Below are 22,289 nucleotides of genomic sequence, written 5' to 3' on the forward strand. Positions count from 1 at the left end.
GGAAGCAACCTAAGTGCCCATCAACTGATGAATGGATAAAGAAGATGTGGTATATATACAATGGAATACTACTCAGCTGCAAAACAGAACAAAATCATCCCATTTGCAACAACATGGATGGACCTTGAGGGAATTATATTAAGTGAAATAAGCCAGTTAGAGAAGGATAATCTCTGTATGACTGCACTCATATGAGGAATTTAAAAATGCGGACAAAGAGAACAGATTAGTGGATACCAGGAGAAAGGTGGGGTGGGGGGTGGGCACAAAGGGTGAAATGGTGCACCTGCAACACGAATGACAAACATTAATGTACAACTGAAATCACACAAGATTGTAATCTATCATTAACTCAATAAAAAAAAAAGATTCAGATGTAACTCAAGATTTCATTGATTTCATCATTTGTTTTTTTTAAAGAGGGTGCACAGCAGAATATATATTAAAACAGTCGTTGTCAAAGTGTGGTCAGCAAGATGATAAATTATTTTCATAAAAAAAGAAATACAACTGTCTATTTGCAGATGACATGATCATGTATGAGGAAAGTTAAAGGATCTGAAAAAAAAAGCTATTATTACTAATAAACTAAGCAAGGTCACAGAACACAAAATCACTTGTGAAATACCAAGCAATGAAGAATTAGAAACTGAAATTTTAAAAACTAGTATTTAGAGTCACAAAAATATGAAATATCTAAGGATAACATTAGCAAAATATATGCAAAACCTTCACACTGAAAGACAAAGCACTGCTGAGAGAACGTAGAAGACCTAAATAAATGGAGAGCTCTGTCATGTTTATGGACTGAAGCTGTCGATTCCAAACTGATCTACAGATTAAACACCATCCCAACCAAAATCCTGGCAAGCTTTTACACTGAAAAACTACAAAACACTGCTGAAAGAAATAAAAGAAGACACACATAAATGGAAAGGTACCCTGTGTTCATGGATTGGAAGCGTTAATATTTTTTAAATGTCCATACTACCCAAAATGATCTACAGATTCAGTGGAATCTCTATTAAAATCCCCATGGCATTTTTTTCCAGAAATAGAAAAATCCATATTAAAATTCATATAGAATCTCAAAGGACCTTAAAAAGCCAAAACAATTCTAAGAAAGAACAAAGCCTGAGGCTTCACACTTGCTGATTTCAAAACATATTGCAAAGCTACAGTAACCAAAATAGTGTGGTACTGGCACAAAGACAAACATATACACCAATGGAATGGAAGAGAGAGCCCAGAAATAAACCCTCACAAATGTGGTCAAATGATCTTCAGCAAGGGTGCCAAGACTACACAATGGCACTGTTGGCGGGAATATAAAATGGTGCAGCCACAATGGAAAACAGTATGGAAGTTCCTCAAAAAATTAAAAATAGAATTACCATGTAATCCAGCAATTCCACTTCTGGGTATAAATCCAAAAGAATTGAAAACAGGATCTCAAAGAGATATCTGTACACCCATGTTCACTGCAGCATTATTCACAGTAGCCAAGAGGTGGAAGCAACCCAAGTGTCCATCAACAGAAGAATGGATAAACAAAATGTGGTATATACATACAATGGAATATTATACAGCCTTAAAAAAGAAGGAAATCCTGCCATTTGCAACAACCTGGGTGAACTTTGAGGACATTATGCTGAGTGAAATAAGCCAGTCACAAAAAGACAATTACTGTATGATTCCACTTGTATGAGGTATCTAAAATTGTCAAACTCATGGAAACAAAGTAGACTGTGGTTACCAGGCACTGGAGATAGGAGGAAATGGGGAGTTGTTCAACGGATGTAGAATTTCAGTTTTACAAGATGAACAAGTTCTAGAGAGCTGTTGCACAACAATGTGCATACAGTTAACACTACTGTACACTTAAAAATGGTTAAAATGTAAATTTTACTTTTTTTTTTTTTTTTTTTTACCATATATACACAAAAAAACCCTGGCACACTTTTCTGTAGAAACTGAGAAAGTGATTCTAAAATCTATATGGAAACATGCTAAGGACCAAGAATAGCTAAAACAGTTTTGAAAAAGAACTAAGATGATTTACACTACCTGACTTCAGGACTTACTGTAAAGCTACAGTAATCAAGGCACTGAGGTAACTAGTACAAGGACAAACATAAAGATCAAGAGATCACAGAAAGTCTAGAAATGGACCAGTGATATAGAGTATACAGACTCAGTTGATTTTCAACAAAAGTGCCAAGATAATTCAATGGGAAAAGATTTCTCAATAAATGCTGCTAGAACAATTGGATATCCATTTAGGAAAAGAAGAAATGTTCACTCTTATCTCACATGTGAAATAAATCATAGACCTAGGGGCCTGCCTAGAGGCACAGTGGTTAAGTGCGGATGTTCCACTTTGGCGGCCCTGGGTAATATCTGAAGGGACACTTTACAAAAGAAGATATATGAATGGATAATAAGCACATGAAAAGATGCTCAACGTCACTAGTCATCAGAAAAGGCACATTAAAAGTACAATGAGATACCACTTCACACTCACTAGGGTGGCAAAAATTAAAAGGCTAACAATACCAAGTGTTGGGAAGAATTTGGAGAAACTGGAATTTTCAGTTGGGAACTTAAATGGTACAACCACTCTGAGTAACAGTTTGGCAGTCCCTTTAAAGTTAAACATTCACTTACTATACAACACAGTAATTCTACTCCTAAATATTTAACCAAGAGAAATGAAACATGTCCAGACAAAGACATGTACATGAATGTTATAAAAGCATCATTCATAATAGCCAAAAAGTGGAAAAGACCTAAAAGTTTGCTAACAGGTTAATAGATAAACAAGTTATGGTATGGAACCCTACTCAGCAATCTGAAGGAATGAATTACTGATACAAGATAAATGAACAAGATAAATGAATCCAAAGCATTCTGCTGAGCCAAGAAGCCAGACATAAGAGTATATCCTGAATTATTCCATTTATATCAAATTCTAGAAAAGGCAAATATAATCTACAGTGCCAAAAAGCAGATCAGTGGTTATGTAAGGCCAGGGATGGAGGAGGATTGATTGTAAAGGGCACGAGAGAACTTTCTGGGCTGTGATAATATTATCTTGATTGTGATGGTGGATGCACAGGTATATACACTTTAAAAACCTGACCTAACATCCATGCCCGCCTTCCTCTATTTTATATGTGGGACGCATGCCACAGCATGGATTGATAAGCTGTGCATAGGTCCATGCCCAAGATCCAAACCAGCAAACCCTGGGCTGCAAATGTGGAGCGTGTGAACTTAACTGCTGCTCCACTGGGCCAGTGCCTACAATAACTTTTAATAAATTAACTGCCATTTCTGCTTAACCTAATTCGAGTGCAGTTTCTTTCAACTGCAAACAAGTTTCCTAATACAACACACCAAAGCCAAAAATATACAGCCATTGCTACACTCATAGATAATTTCATAGCTGGAATAAAAACAGCTGACGTTTACTGAGTGCTTATTATGTGCAGGTGCTCTTTTAAGTACCTAACATGCATTAACTCATTTGATCCTTACAAGAATCCCATGAGGTAAACACTAGCATCCCATTTTGTACATGAAGAAAATAAGGCACAGAGAGGTTATATAGCCTCCCACAAGGTAACTCAGCTAATAAGTAATGAAACAGATTCAGACTCAGACAGACTGGTTCATCAGTGCATTTGCTCAACTACTAAGCCATACTGCCTCCCATAAGTATCTTTTGTATTAAATAATGAAAACTAAAAATAAAAGAACTAAACTTGAATTAAATGCTTATGAATAAGAAAATTATAAATGGCTAAAAACATTAAAAAGTGCTCAAACTCAATATTATACAAAGAAATGCAAACTGAGATTACTTTTCATGTTTTAGATTGAGAAAGATTAAAAGATTGCTAATATCCAGTACAGGCAAGAATGTGGGAAATACGGACCCCCTATATTGCTGAAAGGGCAATTTGTCAGTATCTGTCAGTAATTTCACCTTTAAGTAACTTATCCTACAGAAGCATTCACATTAAGATTGCAATAATAAATTTATACAACGTTTACTGCTGTAGTTTATAATGGCAAAAAACCAACAGGGAATGAAATAAATTATAGGATACAGACACAACTGAGTATTAGGCAGTCTCTAAAAATATAAAGTAGGGGGCTAGCCCTGTGGCATAGTGGTTAAGTTCGCATGCTTCGCTTTGGCAGCCAGAGTTTGCGGGTTTGGATCCCGGGCACAGACGTACACACCACTCATCAAGCCATGCTGTGGTGGTGTCCCACATACAAAATAGAGGAAGATTGGCACAAAAGTTAGCCCAGTGACAATCTTCCTCAAGCAAAAAGAGGAAGATTGGCAACAGATTTTAGCTCAGGGCCAATCTTCCTCACCAAAAAAAAAGAGAGAGAATAAAGTAGATAACATGATGCCTTCTTCTCTCCCTGGGAACTAAAGAAAAATTAAAGCAGCATTTACTGATGACTATGACTTAGAAAGCAAATGTCCATAGACAATTTCAGCAAAAAAAAAGGCATGATACAGAACAGTATAAAGTCTATAAACACAGTTTTGTAAAAAATATCTTGATTCTATTGGTATTAAAAATGTGATATTTAAGAATATACAGAGAAAAATATTTAGAATTATAATTAGTTCTTGCCTTTGGGAGCAGACAGATGAGATGACTCACTTTATACACCTTTGTTTTGATTGAAAAATTCTCTGACAATGAAGATATATTATATTACAATTAAAAGAGGAAATTTATAAAAAATACAAACATATGTTATTGGTTCAATAATATCTCAAAGCAAATATAAAATGCCAAATGTGAGAGCTAAGCATTCTTTAAAAGAAAAGATGTTTACAGTTGTATGAATGAAAAATGCTCCTGCCTACAAAGTTCACAGCAAGTAGAGACAATTACATTAAAATGATATTAACAAAAAAAGACTATATGATTGGTTCCACTAGTCATGTTGACATAGCATGCAAGGTCAGTATTTAAGCCCCTCATATAAGTTAATTATCAAAGAAGATGAATAAATATTTTACACCCAAGCATATTTAAATGGCAAATTGCCATGTAGAAAAATTTATTGCCTCCCTGGCAATGTAAGAAATAAAGTTTCAAGCAACTATTAAACTCACAAAAATAGAGTTATAAAATTCAATGATCACAAAACTGTGGAGAAACAGGGACACTTAAATATACTGCTGATAGCACTCTAAACCTTTTTTCTAGGAAACGATCTAATAACAAGTCTAACAAAAACTATCAAAATTGTTCTTAATGTCCATAAACTATTCCCTGATTGGTTCATTCTGCTTTGGGGCACACATGCCATGAAATGCCCCTAAGTAATGTTTAACAACAGAAAGAAAGGAGTGCTAAGATATCAGTGCAATGCTATTTACAACATAAAGATTTGCAAACATACATACACCAAATCCCAGAAGAGTCAAACAAAATGTAGCATAGAGCCACAATGGAATAAAGATATTAAAACTGAAAATTATGTAGACTACGTCAATATTCCGAAATGTACATAATAAAATTTTACACCAAAATCAAAAAAGACAATGTAATATGGAGTCACTGATCACAACTATGTAAAGTATGTATGTGTTTATTCACAAAGATTAGAAATTAATATGGAATGATGCAACTTTATAATCTTTAACTTCTTACTTTCTGTAAGGTTGTTTCAATTTATGATAGCGACAAAATAAACATAAAAGATCTCAACAATCTATCTTAAAAAACAATACTTTAACTTTACATTCTAGTAACTAAATACTTCGCAAGTTTACGTAAAACTTGTAAAACGTATTCCTTTTGTCTCTAATCTTATCCAAACTTAATCCATCCAATTTTATGCATTAAAAAACACACAGTGTGTTGAAATCTAATGAGTTTTTAAAAAGAAAAAGAAACCAGAAACTACTTATGAGAAATAAGACATGTTTTGAAAACTTTCCACATTTAATAAACTTCTGTGAACTGCCTACATTATTTACTCACTTAGCACACAATAAGCCCTGAAACTCAGAAGAGCATCACACATACCTGATGCGATGACAGGCTCCTTCATAAGTTCCCGAGTTATTGGACATATAAATTCATCAGGAACTCCTGAAGAAAGGGTTTTCACCTTTGTCCTCAGCTCTTCAATTTTCCTCAGAACCTTACTACGCAGCCCTAGAGATTCTGAAAAGAAATTATTCTGTTAGGGCTGGAGACCTTCTGGTAACCTTTATGTAAATCTTTAGCAAATAGAGAAAGATTTTATCTACTACAACCATAAATCTTCAGACATACCGTTTTACCACATGGAACTGTTTTCTTCAGAAATTTTTAATGAATCTTTGTAGTATAGAATACTGAGCTTTGGTTAAAGTAAATCAGCGACTAATAGAGAGGTTACTCTAAACAACCTTAGATTCCGACTTTTCCTCAAGAATCTCAGATTGCCAAACACCAACGTACTAACCAAAATCAGAAAAGGCTCATTACCACTGGTTAATTTATTCAGACAACAAACAATTTCCTAAAAATCATTTTTAAAGATGCTCAGTTCAATAATGTAAAAATTCCATCTTATATTTTTAAACTTTATGAAATTGGATACAGGATTTGCTGATTCTTGTATGAAACACAATCACAAAAAAAGCTCATCTATTTGTCCAAGACTGTACACATATTTCATTCATTTATATTGTTACTTTTAACTTTTAAAAATTATCTTAATTTTTAATTTCAGGAAGTTTAGTATAATTAATTTTAGGAAGTTTAGTGTTATTACCTGTTTACACTTTTAGAACTAGCTGACAGTTCTACTTTAGATGGAGGTTTTTGGGGGTGGGGTGAATAGAAGAAAAAAAAAATCACATTTCAGAATGCCTCATAGTTCCCATAAAAAGCCAAATCAGGGGCCGGCCCCGTGGCCAAATGGTTTAGTTCGTGCGCTCTGCTGCGGCGGCCCAGGGTTTCGCTGGTTCAGATCCTGGGCACGGACATGTCATGGCTCATCAGGCCATGCTGAGGCGGCGTCCCACGGGCCACAACTAGAAGGACCCACAACTAAAGTATACAGCTATGTACTGGGGGGATTGGCGGAGAAAAAGAAGAAGAAGAAGAAGAAGAAGAAGAAAGAGCCAAATCAGCTTTCTTTCTGCTGGGAGGTAATTCTCCATAGGGTTGGTAGGCATCTTAGGACACTTTTGTCTCGGCAAAAGGATGTTTGCAAACACCCCTGGAGCTAGAGATAGCACCTCCCTCCCAGAGGGCAGATTTGTTTCCTGACAAGTATAAAGACAATGCCTTCCTCTTGGGCTAGTTTGCTAGCTGTCCTCGTATAAGAAGGGGAGTTTCGTGAGCTTAGGGTTCCTCAGCTATGACCCAAGCACAAATTGCCCCCACAAGACTTAAGGGGAATGGGGAACCAATTTGAACATAAAGCTCAAGCTGCCTGCTGCGTCATGAGGTTAAATCTATTCGGACTCGTTGACCACATCTGCGGAAGTATGGCAAGTCAAGCCGGCAGCTGCCTGCCCCTCAGGGACTGCTTCACTGCTTTCCTATCACCTCTTTCCTATGTAATTCACCAAAACCAAATTGAGGATTTTTAAAAGAATCTTTTAAAAGCACCACAACATGGTTCATAATTAGACAGTAGCCATCTCATTTAAAGGGACAATTACACAACATATAATGAAAAGGACATAGAAGCATTTAATATACTGAAAAATATACATATATTTCCCTGTCAAAAATATTACACATACATGCTAATAATTAGAATGTTTATAATATTTATAGTAGAGAATACAGAAAGCCTACTTCAAAATGCCCAGACTAGAAAAGGTTAAATTGAGTGTGATCCTTGTCCAATTTTGATGTCATTTAAAAATGGATTCAGATTGCTTTGCCCTCAGGGAAGCAGTTACCAAATCATATCCATAGAGCTTAGCCAGAAACAAACATCTCCTTATAACTGGGGATTGGGAGTGAGTGTTATTAAACTTAACTGCTCACAAAGAAAGGACCCTTACCAGCCGAGGGCTAGTAAACCCTCAGGATGGGTAATAGGTAATATCTGGCTATATTTACTATAACCCTGAAGAGGTATCTGGTCCCTATAAAATGACAAGTTAAATAGGCCACTAGCTCCTGTACCCTCTTCCCCAGCCCCTACTCAACTCTGGAAATGCTATATAATTGGGAATTGATAGAGTCTAAACACAAATAACCATCAAAAATACAAAACAGGGGCCGGCCCCATGGCCAAGTGATTACAGTTCTGTGTGATCCCCTTCAGCAGCCTGGGTTCACAGGTTCAGATCCCGGGTGCAGACCTACTCCACTTGTCAGCCATGCTGTGGAGGCATCCCATATACAAAACAGAGGAAGACTGGCAGAGATGTTAGCTCAGGGGTAATCTTCCTCACCAAAAAAATTAAAAAACAAACAAATCTCTGAAAACCCCTAAGGAAACAGAGGTAACCAGATTCCAGAGTGGGAGATGGGAGAGGACAGCTTACGGCACAGATCTACGTACACGAATGGAAGAGAGACCTTTCTACTTTCTTCACTCTCTCCAGCTCTGTCCTGTAAGTACGGTTGCCAAAGCAGCAACGCCAGCATCAGCTGGAGCAGAACAAGACAGCGCTATAGCCTAGACCTGACAAGCACAGCCCAACAGGCTGGATACTGAATCACCTCTCCACTGCCCTCAGAGAACAACAGAACCAAAAGTTTATTTCTTAAGGGGAAAAAAGTACTTTCTATTTTTGAAAAATAAATTTTACAAAAACCACCAAACTTCTGACTAGAATGATTAAGAGAAAAACAGTAAAGATATAAAAACTATAGTAGGAAAGAAAAGGGACACACAACTATAGGTATGGTAGGAACTGTTAAAACAATTTTGAGAAGATGGTAGTAGGAGCAGTATAGTTTTTTAATTTCTCTGAATCCCCACATAAAAACAGAGCAACTAACTAGACAGCAAAATCAAATGCCACCAACATTTCCAACAAAACAAGGTAGCTAGGAATCCTTATGACCCCACAATATAAGTGGGTGAGGACAAACCACCGCCATCCATAAGACCCATGGCTGACATCTGTGGAAGGAAGCAACAGGACATCCGACGGGCCTGAAGAAAGGAGACCCCAAAATGCCCAACAAGTACTCACTGGAAAGTAGGGTGGGCCAGTTTAACACCAGCAGCTGAACTGGAAGGGTTATGCGCACTCCAGTAGCATGTCAGTGCACAAGCCCATAATAATTAGATTTGAAGGGACTGTTTCACTTTAATCATGTATAAAGAAAAAATGGTAGGTGTTCTATTACTTAATGATATGATGCTGGGCAACAAGTGAAAAACTACATAAAGGTGCATTACTAGGAATTGAGACATGAAACTCAAAATCTGAGGATGTTAAAAGAGGCAATGTACAAAGTTTGAAAAAGTATTTTATATAGTAATTTGGTATTATAATTTTTAGATTATAAAATGACAAAAACGTCTCATGTGCTTTCATGGTTTCTTGGAAAGACAGAGCAAAAGGAAGAGGGAACCCTTTGAAAAAATCTCATTTCCAATTAGGAATATATGATTGATAATTATTTAATATAAGTGCAAGGACTGACATGATATACAATAGTTCCTTGGCATTTGTCATTCCAACTTTCTACTGTTATATCATCTACAGCAATTCCAAACTCTAAGATAGGGAGCAATTTGCAATACTCCTGACACCTAGATATAAACCGAGGCCAACATGCCGATGAAAGTCACATGCCTAGTTAAAGGACTTACTGCTTGCCTCGTATCACACCTCAGTGAGACTTTCTTGCTCCTCACCTTTCATCCTTTCTGCCTTCTGAATGAAATATTAAATACTATAGTAGAGTTCACAAATTCATGGATTCACAAATGTCTTAGGACCTATCTCTCTCAGTGCCAAGGATCTTTTGTACCTTGTACAAGAATCTCCGTCTGGACATTCCTTATGAAAATGTAGTACTGGATATAAGGAGTTATTTCCTACCTAAAACTATAATCTATTCTACCACTGGTTTTCATTAACATGATCCTAGAAAAGGTCTATTATCCTGGGTTAAAGCACTAGATTCCAACAGATATTCCAGTCTACAGAAAGTGCCTTTGTTTGTTCACAAAAGGCTCATTGAGAAAAGTTTTGATAGACTGCGTAATTCCTTAAAAATAATTTTTTTAACTGTCAAACATAATAGACATAACACTTTGGTTTCTAACATTCCAATGTACTTTACTGCATAATATAATCAATTTCGTCCATATGATGAATGTTAAACAAATTCATATTTATTCACATTCACATAGGAACTATTTTAACAGTTGTACCAAAAAAGCAAATGCAAGTAAGATAGCTATGCACTGAAAGAGTAAAATTCATTCATACACTCAACAATTTGCCTCCTAACACATTTTTTTCTAGAACCAATTTCAATTCTCTATTACTCCGATTTATTGTTTTGAGGAAGTCTGCTTTCCTTAAAAGTGAAGACTAAGAGAAATTCACTGTAGCTTAAAATAGCACCTGTAGAAGATTAAAGTTAGCCTCTTGATCCTTTTATAATCTTGCAAAAACTTTAAAATACTTTAGAATGTGAAAAAAATAATGCCCTAGTCTATTTATTTACTAATTTATTCTGTGTTGAATTTGCTAACTTTCCAAATCTTAAACACAAACACAAAGTAGAGTCCCGATTTACTAGAGAACGTGCAACATTTCTGTCTCCACTCATAATAATGCTTTTCCTCATTCAGCTATTAGACCACCACAGGACTTATTTAAACTACATTTCAATCTTGGCTCGGGCCTGCTCGTTTCAAAACCTATTTCACTGAACTTTAAAATGACTGTAATTACTAAACCTGACACCCATCCTTCAAAAACTATTTCAGGCCATTAATTGAATCCTGTAAGAATTTCTTATTCTTTATTTATCTAGCTATCAGAATAGAATTCTATTCCTCTTATTTTTACTATGTTTCTCTTACATATTTTCAAACATCCTTGGTTGAAATCTGAAATTATTATTTTACATTGTCAAGTGCTTCTGTGTGATAAAGTACTGTTAGTATTTATTGTGAGAGAATAATGAGAAAATCAACTAATGAAGATGCCAAATTCACAAGAACTTTAAAAAAAACCCTACATTCTATTACCTACTTTCAGGAGAAAAAAGTAAATTATAATGGAAATTAAGTCATTAGATATACAAAAATAACTTTCACAGCATGGCCTGAATACAAAACTATCTAGCCCTAAGTATTTTCACAAAATCATCATTCTGTTAACTTCTTAAAAGGTCATAAGCTTCCAAGAGATTTAAATAGCTTCACATATTATGTTTAATATATAAGGAAAATATAACACTATACTTTAAAATGGTTTTCTATAACAAATATTTTTTTATTTGAGTCTTCATTAACAATAAATCTCACTACGGATATCCTATTTCCTAAGTTTTCTGGTTAATTAAGATTTTACAAAGCATATTGATAATAGTGTCTGGTTATTATGTTTACTATTATTTATGTTTATTATTTGATTATATTAATGTATGTTTATTAATAACATACATTATTGTTATCTATGTTATTCGAGTGCCATGCTCTAACAAACATAAGAGACTTCAAACTGTTTTTGATAAGGATCTAGTATCCAGAATACATAAACAACTCTTACAACTCAACAACAAAAAGGCAAGTCAATTTAAAAAGGGCAAAGGATCTGAATAAACATTTCTCCAAAGATAGATAAATGGCCAAGAAGCACTTAAAAAGATGCTCCATATCATTAGGTAAACGCAAATCAAAACCACAGTGAAATACCACTTCATATCTACTAGATGTCTGTAATCAAGAAGACAGGTAATAAGTGTTAACAAAGACATAAAGAAATTAGAAAACTCAAACATTGCTGGTGGGAATGTAAAATGGTACAACTGCTTTGAAAAACAGTCTGGCAGTTCCTCAAAATGTTAAATGTAGAGTTATTCTACTCATAACTATATACCCAAGAAAAATGAAAACACATTCACACAAAAACTCACACATATATGTTCATGGCAGCATTATTGATAGTAGGCGAAAAATGGAAACAACACAAATGTCCATCAACTGCTGAATGAATGAATAAATGAATAACAAAATGTAGTATAGCCATACAATGGAATACTATTCAGCCATAAAAAGGAATGCAGTACTTACACATACAAAAACATGGATGAACCTTGAAAGCATTGTTAATAAAAGAACCCAATACAAAAGGCCACATATTGTACAGTTCTACTTATAAAACCCCATAGAGATAGAAAGTGTATTAGTGGTTGCCAGAAGCCAGGGAGAGGAGAGAAGGGGGTTCTTTTAGGGAGATAAAAATGTTCTGAAATAGGATAGTCATGATGGCTGTATGACTCTATGAATAAACTAAAAACCACTGAATTTTACACTTAAAAAATGACTTGTACATTGAAAATTACAAAGCATCATTGAAAGAAATTAATACCTGAATAAACAGAAAAACATCCTGTGCTTATGGACTGGAAGATTCAATACTAAGATGACAATAATCCCCAAACTGATCTACAGATCAATACATTCCCTATCAAAATCAAGTGGCTGTGTTTTGCAAAAACTGATAAATTGATCCTAAAATTCATATGGAAATACAAGGAACCCGGAACAGCAAAACCAATCTTGGGTGGGGATGGGTGATGGAGGGCACATTTTTCAATTTTAAAACTTACTACAAAGCTATAGTAATTAAGACAGTGTGGAACTAGCAGAAAGATAGACAAACATATCAATGAAATATAATTGAGAATCCAGAAATAAACCCTCAAATTTATGATCAACTGGTCCACAAGGGTGCCAAGACAATTCAAAGGAGAAAGAATAGTCTTTTCAACAAATGGTGCCGGGACAACTGGATATCCACATCTGAGAGTATTAAGCTAGACTCTTACCTCACACCATATAAAAATTAAGTCAAAACTGATTACACAGAAAATGTGAGAGGTAAAACTATAAAAGTCATAAAAGAAAACACAGATGTATATCTTTGAGACTTGGGATTAGGCAATGGTTTCTCAGATATGACACCTACAGCACAAGTAACAACAGGGAAAAAAAACAGATAAACTGGACTCCATCAAAATTTAAAACTTTTGTGCATCAAAGGATACTATCAAGAAGGTGTAAAGATAACCCACAGAATGGGAGAAAATATTTACAAATCATCTATCTGATAAAAGTCTAGTATCCAAATTTATATAAACAACAGAAAAAAGACAAATAACCCAATTTTTTAAATGGGCAAAGGATCTGAATCAACATTTCTCCAAACAATATATACAAATGGCCAACAAGCACATGAACAGATGTTCAACATCACTAGTCATCAGAGAAATGCATATCAAAACCACAAGGAGGGGCCACTCCAGTAGCATACTGGTAAAGTTTGGTGTGCTCCATTTCAGAAGCCCAGGTTTGCAGGTTCAGATCTCGAGTGTGGACCTACACCACTCAACAGCTGTGCTGTGGCGGCAACCCACATATGAAGTGGAGGAAGACTGGCACAGATGTTAGCTCAGAGTTAATCTTCGTCAAGCAAAATACGAGGAAGACTGGCAACAGATGTTAGCTTAGGGCTCATCTTCCTTAAGCAAAATAAGAGGAAAATTGGCAATAGACGTTAGTTCAGGGCTAATCTTCCTCAGGGGAAAAAAAAAAACTACCCACAATGAGAAACCACTAGGATGGCTATAATTTAAAAAGCAAACAAGTGTTGAGGATGTGGAGAAATTGGAATTCTCACACACTGCTGGTGAGAACGTAAAACAGCACAGCTGCTTGGGAAAATAGTCTGGCAGTTCCTCAAAGGCTAGCACAGAGTTACCATATGACCCACCAATTCCACTCCTAATTATACACCCAAGAAAACTGGAAATAGATGCCCACACAAAAACTTGTACATGAATGTTCACATCAGCATTATTTATAGCAGCTAAAAAATGGAAACAAGCTAAATTCAGTCAACTGATGAATAGATAAGCAAAAAGTGATAAAATCATACAATGGAATATTATTCAGTTGTAAAAATAAATGAAGTACTAATATGTGATACAACACGGATGAACCTTGAAAACTTGCTAAGTAAAAGAGGCCTGACACAAAAGGCCATATATTGTATGATTCCATTTGTATGAAACATCAAGAATAGGCAAATTCTTAGAGACAGAAAGTAGATCAGTGACTGCCAGGGGCTAGAGAGAAAGGGAATAAGGAGTGGCTGCTAATGCTCATGGGGTTTCTTTTTGAGAAAAATGTTCTGGAATTATATAGTGGTGATTTACCACTCTGTGAATATACTAAAAATCACTGCATTGTACACTTATAAAAGGATGAGTTTTATCATATGTGAATTATATCTCAATTTAAAAAATATATGTTTTGAAAATTACAGTTACATGGTCGCTTTAGTTACCTAAAGAAATGCTATGTAACATTTCCTTTCCATAATCTAATAAAAATATACTGTCCTTCTATGCGAAGATATATACCAGCTTACTTACTAGGTTAGAATATTAAGAGGAAACCATTAATGCAACTAAAACCAATCTCAGAGTACATTATTAAAAATTGTTTTTAAGACTGCCTATGTTGCACTAATCTTACCAATTTTCAAATCATCAGCCAGACTTTCTTTTGTAAGATTCAACAGTTCTCTTCCATCAATGTTATTCATTTTGAAGAGACCAGTAAGGTCTTCTAAACCTTGTGCACAGAGCCATGCTGAGACGTCGTCCTCTGACCAATCTTCAATAAACTGCTTCGGCTGATCTTCTGTGCTCCCTGCTTAAAAAACAAACAACAAAAAAACCCACACAAAAAGGCAAGTGAAATAAACAAAAGAAAAAGTATTTCCTTTATAAACATTCTCACTTTGAATTAAAAAGTAAATGAAATTTTTTAAAATCTGTGTTTTACTACTTTAACATCCTTTTAAGAAATTTCAAAAAATCAAATACTATGCACCATTTAATACTACTTTAAATACTGCTCTTTTGGTGCTTTTTATTTTTCACTCCGGAAGAACAATTTTTCTTTATTATATAAAATTCATGTCAGCAAAAGTATTCTATTTGCTCTATCATCTGCTTATCAGCACCACTATTTGGTTAATTCTGACACTGATAAAAATAAAATGCCTAAATTATGTGGCAACATTGCTTGATGAGGCCAAAAATAAAACCAACAAAATAAAACAATAATTTCTATTTTGTTCCCAGGCTATATTTATCTGAAAAATTAGTACGGAGTATAAATAGCGAGCTTACAAAGCTATGGGAGATGTGATAAATGTGAATGTGCGCCCAAAGCATTTACCAACAGTTTTAACATAGGTCAACTACTTTAAGACTCGCTTTTCTGAAATTACTTTTAAATTACATTAAACTCGGATGTATACTTCATAGTGAGAAAAGCAATGTGAATAATTTGTCAAAAAAATTACTGAATTTCTGATTTTAATGGTGAATGCAGTTGAACGGGGTTAAATATGATGTCCTTACTAACCTTGGCAAAGTGCTTCTGGGTCAAATTGCCAGATGTTCACTGTTTTGTCCATTGAACCAGTAGCAAGTAAAAGGATATTGGGTGCAAAGGCACATGTTGTGACATACCTAGTTAATAAAAACAACAATTAGGTATCCTCAGGCTATTTTTTAAATTATATTAATTTTAATTATATTTAATTTAATTTTAATTATATTAATAGAGAGAAAGTTCAGACCTGGTGTGCTGAGTCAACGTGTAAAGTATATTCTCAGTATTCTGAAAAACAAGAGAAACAGCTTTAGATTTACTCAGGCAAGAGTAAAGTTACAGATAAAAACTCATTTGACATAAATGGCCAAGTGAACTGTAATTATTATTATTAGTCACTAATACATGTTGAAACTTTACCCAATGAATAGAGCATAACATCTATAACTAAGAATATTATCAGATACTTGTTTCACTCTTTCTCAATTATCAGCACTATTATCTACTGACCACCTTCCTAGAAATCTTTAGTATAACAGACTCTCAGCTTTTGCCGATTTATTTGAACTTACTAACAGTAACCTAAATGTCTATTACATGAAATAATTTGTATTTTTCCTACGACATTTGACTTGTAGCCATTGCAGGACCAGCAAATAGAAATTAGGCACTTAGATTTTGAGTACACTTAGCTGGCCATCCAGCATCTATATGTATTTAATTGAGACTCATATACATATTTTATGGAGAAAATTTAATGTTATAGCTGTTTTTGTGAATGTAAAATTTTCTGAAAATTTCATCAGAAATATTAAGGTTCTACTTCACCTAGTTTGAGTATTGTTTCACATTTCCTGCCAGAACTCTCAATGATTTGAACTTCTGTGTGGAGGACTAGTTTAGATTCCTTGCTTGAACCACTACACTTTGATAATTTACATATCCATTTCATTTGCTGGCATAGCTACAGCCTGAACTCAATCATTATAAGGCTCCATTCATGGCGAGCCAGCCTGGTGATGCAGTGATTAAGTTCACATGCTCTGCTTTTGCAGCCTGGGGTTTGCTGGTTTGGATCCTGGGCATGGACCTACAGGCTGCTCATCAAGCCATGCTGTGGCAGTGTCCCACACAGAAGAACGAGAAGGACTTACAACTAGGATATACAACTAGGTACTGGGGCTTTGGGGAGGGAAAAAAAAGGGGGGAGGGGAAGAATGGCAACAGATGTTAGGGTAGAGCCAATCTTCCTCACCAAAAAAAAAAAGTCTCCAGTCAACATGGATTTCTCTTGGAGAATATTTTTGTCAACTACATCTTCACTATACAGTCATATGTCACTTAATGACTGGGATACATTCAGAGAAATGAGTTGTCAGGCGATTTTGTCGTTGAGCAAACATTATAGAGTCTACTTATACACACCTAAATGGTATAGCCTACTACACACCTAGGCTATATGATACTAATCTTTTTTTTTTTTAAAGATTTGTTTTTCCTTTTTCTCCCCAAAGTCCCCCAGTACATAGTTGTATATTCTTCGTTGTGGGTCCTTCTAGTTGTGGCATGTGGGACGCTGCCTCAGCGTGGTTTGATGAGCAGTGCCATGTCCACGCCCAGGATCTGAACACTGGGCCGCCTGCAGCAGAGTGAGTGAACTTAAGCACTCGGCCACAGGGCCAGCCCCTATATGATACTAATCTTATGGGACCACTGTTATATATGCAGTCCATGGTTGACCAAAACATCATTATGCAGCACATGACTATATGTAAAACATCCATTTTTCTTCATATTCATGCAACTCAGCCTTTATTCACATGGATCTACCAAAAACTCCCATTTTCTAAATCCATAATAACCTACTCTTCCTTATACTAGTCCCTAAATCCAGCCAGGACTCTAACCACCACTTTCAGCTATACCCTCCCCAAACCCTGGGGTAAACATTCATTCTTTGCTATTACGGAAAATTGGTGTAAAAGTTTAAGAATAAGGATTTAAAGTAATTTTTTGGATACCGGTGCTCTTTAACTCTGTATTTTCTTTGATCAGATTAAACATCTGTCCATCTTAAAATCACAAAACCAGTATCTCACTTGCACAACTATTTTAGCATTTCTGAAAATGTATGTTATACTCTTGGGCACCCTAAACAGAAAAAATGTATACATTTTTTTCATCTTGCCTAACTAAACTTGAAGTTCAGTAGCCTAATAAATAAACAAAATTTACACAGATCACACACACAAGATTTTTAAATACTTACAGTATCATACACTATCACAGACTTATCCACTGATCTTTAAAAGAAAAAGGAAATTTATGGGTGAACAGTTCCATAAAAACCAAGTACAGCATTTATGTAATTAGTATTTTTAAATCATTCTAACAACTTTTTTAGAAAAGACCGAAATATTGATATACATTTAGATGCAGTATCTTTTTGTTCACATGTATAAACTTTTATTCAAAAAACTACATGCCATATATGAAATATATCAGAAAATTATGAACTTTATTAAACACTAGCATGTGCTATTTATACTATATAGCTACAAACAGAATAAGGATTTGTGATGTATAAATAAGACACAATCCCTATCAAGTCAGTAACTGAAAGGGAAAAATACTACAAGGAAAAGCTATGACTTGCTACTTGGTCTTTGTTTCAGATAGCACTGTTCTCTGTCGTCAATATGGCTGTGCCTTAATCACTAATCTACCGATATATATACACGCATATACACATCTTGATTGTGACTCATTTTTGAAAACTGTAATTCTAAACTTGATAGGGACTCTACATGGTTTCTTTTAATGGTATAAAAATTAAAAACCACCATCTGGGATTATTCTAATGATGAAAAAAATCATCATACCAAAAAAATGTAATACTATAACAAAACACATAATTAAAAACAATGGATAAATATGCCTCTACATGATATATTCCCCCTTTGGAAATAGTCTTTTTTGGATATTTCCCCATTTGGAAATGTTGCAAGGCAAGAAAACATATGAACAATACAAGTGTTACTTACTACCTTCTGTACAACTTGAATAATATTTGCACTTATTACTAAAACGTAGCTGATTACAGTCTGACCACAGGAGTCATACCTACTGGGAGGCTTAAAATTCCTTTAAATAAGACTTAAAATTCCTTGTTTAGTTGGCTATCCAGTGTTGATGACAAATTTTGACTGCAGAATCTTTGTCATAAATTCAAAATAGGAATTATTCTTTAAACATCCAAATATAAAATAAAATACAAGAAAATGGGAGGGCTATAAATGCATTCAGAATGTCAAAAAAGAGTTATAGCATTAAATGTTAAATTCCATCCAAAAAAAATGAGAAATTATATTAGCAGCTAACATTATTTGAGCATGTATATGCTAGACATCATTTATAAACCACTCTTATTTAGTCTTAAATTCCTCAACGTACAAGGTATTATTACTGGAATATCTAAAATTCTTAGGGAAAACACTATTATTACTTCTGAGCATCTTAAAAAAGAAAAGTAAAAGGAAATTCCATCTTCTGAGACTACCACTACTGCAATTAAAACTAACTCATCCTAACGATGTATCACTTAAGAAGCTGGATCATCATTAGTAATCTTCGTGAGCTTTGTGCTGGGAAGACAGAAATTAGGGCAACAAGAAAAAGTCTACATATGGAAATAGCAAGCAATAAGGCCAAAAATGCAGACTAGAACAAAAATACAAAGTACCCTGAGTGCCTGCCCAAGAAATTTAGACAGTCTTGTAGGCAACAGATAGGGAGCCATGAAAGCAATGGAATAGGAAGGCAATGGAACAGGTTCACTTGCTGATGAGGTATAGGAACGAATTTGAGGAGCAAAAGACCAAACAAGAAGAACTCTTAATTAAGAGTCCATTGAATCCAAGCAAGAATGGAGATTATGGACAGAGACCTGCAGACTCTGGAGAGAAAAAGGATTTTCAACACATTTTCCTATAGCCTCCAATTTGACTAATAGGGATTGAAAGGAAGATGCAACAGGATTTGATGACTGATTAGATTTTGAAGGAAGGAAATTAGGATTAGGGAAAAATAACAGTTTTTGATATTTGAGATATGAGTTTCAAAGTCCAGGAGATAAAAGAATCACTGTAAATAGACACAAAATAAAATACTCTGTAACTACTGAAACAATATAAAATCTCAAACTATTCCCTAAATTGAACCTCAACCAACATCACACAAAAAATCCAACTGTTTGCTGCCCCGGTTGTACATTTCCTGCCTGCTTTATATAACTCCTCCTCTAACTTTTCTGTATCCACATTCCAACCCATCTGCCCTGTCACCCTAACCCCACTTTTCCTTACGAAGGAGGCCTTAGTATTCAAGCCTTTTGATAATCTGTTTCTGCAGTTTTGTGGCACTCTAAAACCTCAACTCTACTCACTCAAGAATAGACGAGAAACATGTCAATTATATCTAGACAACTACTAGACAAGAGCAACAACACAGACAGTTGTGTGCTTGATATGGGAGAGAGTATAATCATAGGCTGAAGGGAGATCAGTGACATTATAGTGACATTGTACAGCCATCCATGTCAGAATTCACCCACAGCATATTAATCCAAACTAGCTTTATACAATGGCCAAAAAACTAATCAAATAAAACTATCAACAACTATTTCTTTAGGTCAAGTATGTTCCCAAGGTTTAAAGATTTATTTTACACACAAGCATTTTTATTTTAAACATATCTATGTTTCTTCCCATTCAGAAAGTATTTGCAGTCTCTTACAAAGATGGAGCAAAAACAAGATAAAAATCATGTGAGGTGGGGCCAGCCTGTTGTTGTGGTGGTTAGGTTTGCATGCTCTACTTCGGTAGCCCAGGGTTCGTGGGTTCAGACCCCAGGTGCAGACCTACACACTGCTCATGAAGCCATGTGATGGCATCCCATATACAAAATAGAGGAAAACTGGCACAGATGTTAGCTCAGGGCCAATCTTCCTCACCAAAAAAAAAAAAAAAAAAGTGAAGAAACTGATGAGGAAGAGAACATAAGGATGAGGTGGGGAGAGGAATGAAGGTTAAGATTAGTATACAAAATATATGTCATAAAATCCAGCCTACATTGCTAACGGAGGGCTGCAAATTTGGTTCCGAGCTTCTTCAACAGCAATTCAAAAAAGGAAACAATCTGTTACACAATTTAAGATAGAAACACAAACCCAATGCTTGGAAAAGAGACATCAATTCCTTAGACTGAGACGTGAAAGAACTATTTCCTCCAAGGTCTTTATAGAGAGGATGCTGGGAGCCAAGTCCTCAACAACTCTTCTTGAATGAACATGGTTTCAAACAGCTGTTTTGTAACAACCCTCAGTATAGGCCAACAGCTAAAAGTTAATTTAGAAAAAGCAGAAATCAGACAATGAGAGGGTAAAATGGCATGTTATATGATTGCCCAATGTTCTGGATTACATACAAAATAATATGCATTATTATAATATACATAATATTTAATAAACATGCATTGAGCAATTATTATGCCCCAAATCTAAGTAATAAATGCTTTGCCTGCATTTTCTTATTTAATCTTCATAACAATCTAATGAGGAATGTGTTACTATTTTCCCCATTTTATAATTCAGAAAAGTGAAGCTGAGAGGAGATGGAACTGGAACTTGTTAAGGTCATACAGCTAGTAAGTGGTAGGGCTGAGATTAAAACTCAGTTCTATGTGATTCTAAAACCCACGTTTTTGGCTTTTACACTTCCTAGAACATCATCCCCAGGAACACATTAAAATTAAAATTGATTCATAATGGGCCATGGCATAACTACCCTGGTAGTTATAGCCTAAAGAAGATGGCACGGCTATTCGAACTTCACTAAAGCTTTCAGAAGACATAAAATTTCAAGCAATGCAACATCTGATAACCCTCCGTGATAAACAAATTGCAACACGTACTTTTAAGGCTACTTAAATGAACTGACTTGTTCCATAGGATTGTCAACAATGTTGTAGAAACAGGAAAAAAAAAAAAAAAGATGGTTTGAGTTTTGGAAGGGTGAGCGTAAGTCTTCTTATGCTAGTCATTACTGAGCGAGAGGTTGTTTGTTAAAACCACTCCTAATTTATGACAATGGAACTTGAACGTCCACATGCATGAAACAGAAAAAATATAAACAGGCATCTTGCTGGGAAGGGGGGGACACTTCCCATCCCTCCTGGAGTGAGATTCCTGGCCTCTCTTCGTTCTCTCCTGCTTAGCAGAAAAGGAAGGACAGATGACTGGAAAGTCTGGCGGCAGACGCTAAGCCACGTGGCGCAGTCCCTTCTGGATTTTCCTGTTTCCGATCTGCCCCTGCAGGGCAAGTCTGCGGCAGTCCGTGCTGTCCAAGAGCACGTGAGCAAGTCAGCTGCAGATTTATAGTCTGTTACCCAGACTGTCTATCCTATATTTCTCTCTCATTGGTTTTCAACTCAAGAAAAGAGGGTGTTACTTCTTGAACTCTTAAAACTCTAACAACAATGGGCATTTTTAAACTAGTTTCCAAGGAATCCTAACTACTAGTACTGAGAACTTATGGAAGGAGACAGCCTCTATTTGAATTATAAAGACTGACCCTTCCTGCTTGAATAGAAGCTAATACATACAATGTTCATTTTATCTGGTT

The 22,289-nt window shown here is 35.3% G+C and overlaps 1 protein-coding gene across 18 annotated transcripts in view; it reads right to left on the reverse strand.

Moving 5' to 3' along the window:
* Nucleotides 1-22,289, reverse strand: part of WDSUB1 (WD repeat, sterile alpha motif and U-box domain containing 1) — a 56,405-nt gene that overhangs the window by 17,271 nt on the left and 16,845 nt on the right. For 10 of the 18 annotated variants that reach the window (XM_014859601.3, XM_070507847.1, XM_044768847.2 and 7 more), the window contains 5 exons: nucleotides 17,879-17,912; nucleotides 15,857-15,897; nucleotides 15,640-15,746; nucleotides 14,740-14,919; nucleotides 6,072-6,212 (listed from right to left, as the gene is read on the reverse strand). In XM_014859601.3, coding sequence (XP_014715087.1) covers nucleotides 6,072-6,212; nucleotides 14,740-14,919; nucleotides 15,640-15,746; nucleotides 15,857-15,897; nucleotides 17,879-17,912 — 503 coding nt within the window. The remainder of the gene's footprint in view (nucleotides 1-6,071; nucleotides 6,213-14,739; nucleotides 14,920-15,639; nucleotides 15,747-15,856; nucleotides 15,898-17,878; nucleotides 17,913-22,289) is intronic. The other 8 variants (XM_070507839.1, XM_070507838.1, XM_070507845.1 and 5 more) reach the window with 1 other exon arrangement.

The sequence above is a fragment of the Equus asinus genome, chromosome 4 (assembly GCF_041296235.1).
Source record: "Equus asinus isolate D_3611 breed Donkey chromosome 4, EquAss-T2T_v2, whole genome shotgun sequence".
NCBI lineage: Eukaryota > Metazoa > Chordata > Mammalia > Perissodactyla > Equidae > Equus > Equus asinus.